The sequence below is a fragment of the Larimichthys crocea genome, chromosome I (genome assembly GCF_000972845.2).
Source record: "Larimichthys crocea isolate SSNF chromosome I, L_crocea_2.0, whole genome shotgun sequence".
Taxonomy (NCBI): Eukaryota; Metazoa; Chordata; class Actinopteri; family Sciaenidae; genus Larimichthys; species Larimichthys crocea.
Genome location: NC_040011.1, coordinates 15584544 through 15592490, shown reverse-complemented (window position 1 = coordinate 15592490; position 7947 = coordinate 15584544). Strand labels below are relative to the sequence as shown.

Here is a 7947-nt window from a genome sequence, read left to right as displayed (position 1 = left end):
GCGTGGCAGACTGCTGGGAGGCTGTAACTGGAGCTTAACATCCTTCCTGGCATTGATGCTACAGGTTCTACATTACATCAGTGTTCATAATGATAACTCCAGCGTTTGACCTGAGCCAAGATCCAGAGTACCTGATCGTCAACATCTGCGTGCCTTACACCAGAACATCAGAGTTTGACCTCTACATCGATGGAACGGATCTCAAGTTCTTCGCCAAGCCCTACTTTCTCAGGTGAGATCACCAAACTGATGCAAGAGGGGGAATGAAAGCAATTCATTATTGGGTTTATAAAGTAGCACCATCTATCTCAGACTAGAATTTGCTAGTTATTTATTTTCTGGTCTATTAATAACTGTATCCATCTGGGTGTGTTTTCAGATTATCTCTTCCTGGAAGAATAGTGGAGGATGGGAGAGAAAAAGCCAAATTTGACATTGATAAAGGTAGGTCACATTGTTATAGGATGATAACACAGCGTGTGGTTTGTTGTGTCAAAGCACGGACAGCTGTTGCATTATATCAAGCCGAATTTATGTTATACTGTGCCTCCTAAGTAGCAGTATAAATTCAGCATGCAACACCACGCGGTGGGAGCAGGTCCCCGTACACATTTCCTAAACTCAGCTTATCTTTCGTTATTTAATCAAAGATAATTCGGTTAGTTTCTCAGGTTGCTGTCAAGTTCCCGCTGGTGTCTAAACCTGTGTTGTGATTGGACGTCTCCTTCTGCACGATGAAATATCAGAACTCTATGAACGTCGAGCAAGAGAGTGCCAGGAGGCAAGAGGAAAACAATTAGATGTTCCATTGGAGGATCTAATATCTTCCATTAATTTGATTTCTTCAGGGGTCTTTTGTCAACACTGTGACTTCGAAACAAGTCACAGCATTTCTTCACAATCCGTTTCTAAGTTTGTTTGTTTTTCCCTCCAGTGTTTGTCAGAATGTGCTGACCTTTTTTCAACAAGGGGAAAACAGTTTCTGTCGCACAACAGTTATCTCAACATATTGAGCTATATTTCACACACACAAACACTAAACCGTAGACTCATGTCAGACCTCCCAGTAACCTGTATGCTGAACAGGGGTTGTCAAAAGCAGTGTAGTGTTTTTGGTATTTTCGCAGACAGTGTAGGGAGAAAGAAAGACATGCAGGAACAGTCCCTGCCTGGAGTTGAACTGGGGATGTTATACAGTATGTGTATTAACCACTTGGACAACTCTCAATGCTGTCTGCACCTGGGATATGTCAGGTAGTGTCCAGCCGTGTGATCTGCTTGTTTTTCTGTGTTTGCAGTGATTAAGAAGAACAATGATAACTGTGTTTTATGACAGCGACTAGGGCTGCATGATGTTATAAAACGAAGGAAAATCAAACTCTGATTATTTGAACAGATTGTGATATCATTTTGCATGCCTCATCTTCATTTTCACAGAGGAAAACTATTAAAACCACAATGATGTGAACATTTGTTGGAGTCTGTACCAAACAAACATGTTTTCTTCCATCTGGAGAGAGAGATTTGTAGACCAGGGATTCTCTGCAGCACTGCAACGCTTCATTATAACACTGCTCTGTCACTGTTAGATAGTTTACCTTCATCCAGCAGAAGTTCAGCTTCTGCTATTCTCAAATTTAATAATATTTCAATTAATTGTTCAGCCCTAATGACAACACATAAAATACTTGATGAAATTAGAAATTCGAGACATTGTAGTCATAAAAATATACGCATGCTTGTTTTGTACTGTGCACTGACTGACATGGCTTTAGCAGCAGACAGTGATTGATCCCTGGGGGTGTCTTTAATTTGTTCTTCAGTCAATCAGCCACGGTAAATGATCCTCCTGATTTCATCCAGTTTAAAGGGCCACTGGAGCCATCTGTAATGTCATAATGATTACAGCCTGCAGGCTGCCTGTAATATCTCTCTTCACGGTGACAGTGACAGGGAGCTTGTGTAGGATTAAATATATAACAAGCAAATGAAACGTTCCAACGACTGTCGGCGTGATGTTTCACGAGTGTCTCTCCCGTCACTGTGATCTGTCTTTGACTTTCTGTTGCACGTAATCACTTCTAATGAAGTTGTCTTTATGGAGGCGTCTGCCTTATGGACTCTGACACCTCATTGCCCGTCTGTCAGCGTGGCCCCGGTTAACACGCTGTGTCCAAATAAGCCTGTAACATCTGCTAATAAAGCTCCGCTAATGAGTGTCCTTGTTTAGACTTATAATGAGCAATCATTAAGATGAGCAGGCTCTCCATTCTGCAAGACTTGCAACTCGGGCAATTAGTCAGCTTCCCTCGTAAAGCACATCTAAGCCTAAACACTTGGGAGCATTGAAATTTTATGAGGTCTTTAGGCGACCATCCGGTTATATCTGTTGTGTGGCCAATCATGTATCACCTGTTTAGGTTTAATAGCATATGTAAAGAAGCTACTTAGATTTGAAGTATTGCACACGCAGGTGACCAGATTGATCACCCATCGTTTCTTCTAAAGACGTACTTTAAGGTTCAAATCCACATACAAAGAGTGATCAGTCAGTTTCTTTTTTCTTTAAGATTAAACTTAGTAGTCTAATCGTGTGCTGGCTTTTCAGGAACGTACCACGTGCCAGCCACTTTGATTAAAACAACCTCAGCGTGCTGCTGTGTATACAGACAGGAGACAAATTAGGAAAACCTGAATAAATGAAGCAGAAACATAACCTGGCTGATGCACTGCATGGCATATTCAAGCATTTAACATCCAGTCATGCTCTGTGGCATGTCGGCATGTGACGGCAAGAGGAGACGATCCAAGTGACTTTGAAAGAGGCTTCATAGACGGAGTACAGATGGCAGGAGCTTCAGTCACACTGAAGGCTGCTCAACTGGCTGCTGTTTCAACGGGAACAGTGACTGAAGTGACTAAATCTGCATTTAGATCTACAGTTAAAAGCATCAGTAAACTGGGTCAGACATGGCGGTCCACAGCGAACATTTGATGATTGGGGTTCTTCAGTGTGTTAGCGTGATATATAAGGAGAAACAGAAAATCAATTCTTCCTCAGGTGACTGAGAATGTCAATGCAGGACGTGATCAGACTGAAAGCAAGAACAGTGGGTCAACAATTACACACAGAGGATATTATAGAAGGGTTAATGAAGCCTGCGTTAAAAAGATAATGCACATTTGGTGCACACCAAGGGAACAGTTCAGGCTTGAATGTTAGACCCTTCCAGTGGGGGGGATCCAGTGACTTTGTTATGCTGTGGGAAGTAGCACAGCATGGTTTGAGTGCACTTGTCCCCTTAGAATGAACGGTCACTGCAAATCAATGCAAAGTTGATCTGAGTGATCACTTTTATCCTGTGAGGAAATATTTGTACCCTGATAGGAGGCGCCTCTTCCAGAGTGAAGATGCCCCCATCCATAGAAAACAAGGGCTCATGGAATGGTTTGAAGAGCGTGAAAAATGTGAATCATGTGCTAAGGGCATCGCAATCACCAGATCTCAGTTCAACTGAAAACCTATGGAAGTTTTTGTGTTAGACAGAGCTCTCCACCAGGAACGGTGTTCAGAGACTTTTACAATCAAACCAAGCTGCAATGAAGCTGTTCTGGTGGCACCTGGTGGCCCAGCACCTTACTAAGACATACAGACCCGTCTGTATATGATAATTGATGCGTAATCAAATCTGACATATCATCGGGTTGAAAGTAATTTTCATTATTCTTTTATCTTCTGATTATTCTTTTTTAATTAGTAGCCTTTACAAACTGTCAAAATGAAATATAGAATTTCAACTCACTGACTAAAAGTGATTAAAACACCTAATCTTGACAGCTTTGAGTTCATAATATTTCATGATGATGAAAAGCAAACAGATCCTCTCATGTGAGACCCTGTAATCAACCAAATCATAATTAGTTAAATGACAGTGGATAAATGACACATTGATTATCAAAATCATATTTGTGATTCATTTCTTGTCACTTATTTAGCTGGTTGGATGTTTCAGTACTAGTGATGTACAGTGTATTGGATAACAGGTTTCCATGTCGTGTGGAGTGATGCTATTAATAAGGAGCTCCTTATTGGCTTATAACCTTACTTCCTGTCTTGCTGTAGGTCTCTTCACTCTTCGGGTCCCTAAGGAAACGGCTGGAGAACACTTTGAAGGACTTCAGATGCTCACAAGTCTCCTCGCTCCGAAAGGTTCCCGTTCAGCAAAACCACTGGTAGAAGACATCAGCACAGGTAAGACACCAAAGTTCAGCTGACTGAAATTTAATCGTTCGAGAGTCTGTAGATGGGAAAAATAAAATGGAGTGGAGCAGAATTACTCTGGCTGATTTAATGTTTGAAAAGAATGCAGTGAAAGCGTGGGAGATGATGAAGACGAAGACGAGGGGGATTTCGACTGGCAGGTTGAGCAGGAGGTGTACAAGGAGACCTCTGAGGAGGAGCTGAGAGCCCTGCAGACGTACGGCTTTGGCAACCAGAGGTCCGGAGTGTTTGCCAGATTACAGGTGAGCTCAAAGATAATGATTATTCCCTCCCTCTGTGAAATCCTCACATCTTTTCTGAATGCGATCAGACAAAGTTGCTGAGTAGAAATTTGTGAATCACACAAGTGAAGTAAAGATTTGACACGTGTGCATCGCCCTGACAGGAGGAGCTGAGCGATGTGATTGATGTCAAGAACCCAGAAGGAACGACAGCAGCAGAGAGGAGGCAGGCTCGGCTGGAAGCAGAGGCATCTGCCTTTTCTCCTGACCATTACCTGTGAGTTTATCAAAGACAAAACCTCTTGACACCAACAAAACATTGACACCCCCCCATGCTGTCTGCTAACATTGATGTGTCATTGCAGGGCTGATTTGTTTGAGGATGATGAGATAAAGGGGCTGCTGAAGTTTACTCCGTGGTGGGCAAAGCTGAGTCCTTCTACTGAGCAGGAGGGAGGAGCTGGTGAGTTTGTCATTCTTTCATAATCTGAATCTGAATTGTGTCGATTGGATCCATCTAGCACTTCAAATGTATTGATTGCAAAGCTTCATGAAAAGGCAGCCAATAGACCGCCAGCAGCTTTAAAACATACATCATTTCATCAATCACAGATGGAACAATCCATCCATCATCTGTAACCATTCATCAGGGTCACGGTGGGGCTGGAGCCTATCCCAGATAACTTAGGGCGAGAGAAGGTGTACACATTGGAGTGTGTTCATCACAGGGCACATAGAGACACACAATCATTCACACACACACACAGTCACACCAACGGTTGTTGTGAGGCGACAGTGCTAACCAGATAGCTAGATTCAAGATTAAAGATTCAAACCACTGCATTACCGTGCCACCCTATCACAGTATACACTGTGATATTGATGCATAAACATTGCAATATATGGTTCAGATCAAATACTGTACTAGTCTGAAATTCCTCGACTGAAAAAATTACCTAGAGCATCTAAATAAATATTTTATCTCAAATCATCCAGTCACTATCCATACAGTCACAGACAAATTCTATAAATACTTAAATATTTAAAACATTTAAAAAAGCAAATAAAGATTGTGTATCTATAAGAGGTCAGCAGTACTGCTTAATCACTGTAAAAGCATCAGCGCATGTGAATTGTCACTGTTTGTACTGATTTATGCTCAATGATTACAAAAACTATTATACTAATTAAAAATCAAATTAAAACTACTTTTTCCCTGCTGTAGTGCTCTACGTATCACATGTTTTACAAATATGAATCAAGCTATCAAAAGTAAGCAGTAAAGTAGTGACTGAAGGCGACCAGAAGGTGGCATGAAGATGCAAAAACTGAGATGCAATGTTAGTTAATTTAACCAAATTAAAATACTTTTGTTTGTTTTGTTTGTTTGTTTTTTTCTTTTTTTTAAACTTCCACTAATAGTTTTTGTGACTTGAAATAATGCAGAGTTTCAATGGGGAATGTGTTGGCTGGGATTCATGCCTGCAAGGCACTGACATTGTTCTCTGACAATATATTAATCCCCCGAAGGACACACAAGTCTTTTCACAGCCCCCTTCTAGTGGAAGGTCAGCTAGAGAGCTACAGAGCTGTACTCGCTGCCAGACTGCCTCAGGGCTCTTCAGCAGGAACGACACTTGACATTATAAGACATTGAACTTGGACCTTCCTTAATCACTGCATCTCTCTGCTGCCTGTTGACCGGTTTAAACAAAAACATCTGCTGAGTTAGAATGTGACAACTCTCAGACTTTATGTTTTCACTATCTTTTCACTTTTTCTTTTTTGCAATCAGTCCCCATCCACTCCAAATCAATGGCTCATTTACCTAGATTGAGTCGTGCTGCTCGTTGGCTGCAGCCTCCCAGCTTCATTTCTCCGTTCAGCCTCTTGCATAGGAGTGATAGCTCGTGAAGCCTCGGCACTGCGAGAGACTGTTTAATTGTGCCATCCGGCTCCTCTAACAGCCTGCTAATTCCAGCACTTCCACTGTTTAAGCAGGCATGTGGCTCACAGCCACGGCTTACTTGCAGTGCATGGGTGTCGTACTCTTGAGAGAGGATTTAGATTAAACTGATAGCATTATCGCAGGAGGGAGCTCTGCTGGTCGCGTCTACACCAGCACAAGGGCCCGATCGCTGACGAGCAGCCATCAGTCAGCAATGCAAAGGCCATTAGTTTAGCCTCCGAAGAACATTATGGTTCCCTGTAGCCCCGCGGGCTCCCTCTCCTCATTCTGCATTCTAAGACAGAGTGCCTCAGTCGGGAGCCCAGGCGTAGATAAATGGGCCAAATTAAACTTAATGGCTTGATTGACAGGGCGAATAGCATTAGCCTGAGCCGACTGTGAAGAATGTCGGTCAGGAGATTTAAGCAGCTCTCCGTCAGATCTTGAGAGTGCGCTCATGATTTTAACAGTTTGTCGTATATTTTAAAATGGTGACTACAACTCCTCTGTGTGAGGTTTTTAAGACAACCACCATCACCACCCCTCCCAACCAACCGCCTTCACTTCTGCTAAGTCTGATATATATATGTCACCTGACAGATGGATGTGGACACAAGTGCTAATGAAGTAGAAACTGGCCCCTCTGTGCTCTCCAGTGTCGGGGTCCAGCACGCTGACAGGCCACAGCTGTCCACTGGAGGCTGGCATTCACACACTGGTCCTGCTAAGTGGTCCTGACAGCTCGGCCTCTCTCTCTCTCTCTCTCTACCTGCCGCACTTTGTTATGGCTGCGTCTAGAAATCTGACCTTTGACAGAGTTAGATAGTACAACTACACTACCCAAGTTTGCAGTTTGTCCCTTTGATTTCATACTTGACATGATCACAGTGTGCGAATGCACAACATTAACCATATCCGCCATCCAAGGTCACATGTTGGCGTCTCGCATTCGTGAAATTCTGGAAGCGTTTCCCAACCCTCAGCAGTATTTCAACAAAGCATATTTACTCCATGCCATCAGGCCATCTGGACCTGTAGAGAGCAGCGAAGAGCCAGGCCGCCGTTCCAACTGGAGGAATTAGGTCAGAAATTAATTTGCAATCAGCAGAAGCCCTCATACACTGCGTGCTAATGCCCATTAGAGATGATTGGCTCCATAGTCTGAAATGAATGAATGTGGTGTTGGGTAAATCAATCAGGTCTGCTCACCTCGCCTCGCCGATTTGGCTGCAGGACTAATAGAAAATGCATCAGCGTCATGAAGCTGCCAGGTCCAACTTGCAAGAGAGTCAGCGCTCCGTTAGGGATTTAGATTTTCTGTTTTAGTTGTTGCAGATGTCAGTTTTTAATTGCTAAGTCTGAATGTTGTGCAACATCTTTCTTCAGACCAGACGCACAAGATGATCTGCAAAAACGCTTTTAGAAACACTGCAGTGTGTCAACATTTGTATACTAGATACATCTTTGCTCATATATTTTTATTTCTCAAGTGTGTG

General features: G+C 42.8%; 1 protein-coding gene across 1 annotated transcript in view; it reads left to right on the top strand.

The window, feature by feature from the left end:
• shq1 (SHQ1, H/ACA ribonucleoprotein assembly factor) overlaps positions 1-7947 on the top strand; it is a 34711-nt gene that overhangs the window by 982 nt on the left and 25782 nt on the right. Inside the window, exons 2-7 of the mRNA XM_010734945.3 lie at positions 65-232; positions 380-444; positions 4124-4252; positions 4364-4524; positions 4668-4780; positions 4869-4966. Coding sequence (XP_010733247.2) covers positions 65-232; positions 380-444; positions 4124-4252; positions 4364-4524; positions 4668-4780; positions 4869-4966 — 734 coding nt within the window. The remainder of the gene's footprint in view (positions 1-64; positions 233-379; positions 445-4123; positions 4253-4363; positions 4525-4667; positions 4781-4868; positions 4967-7947) is intronic.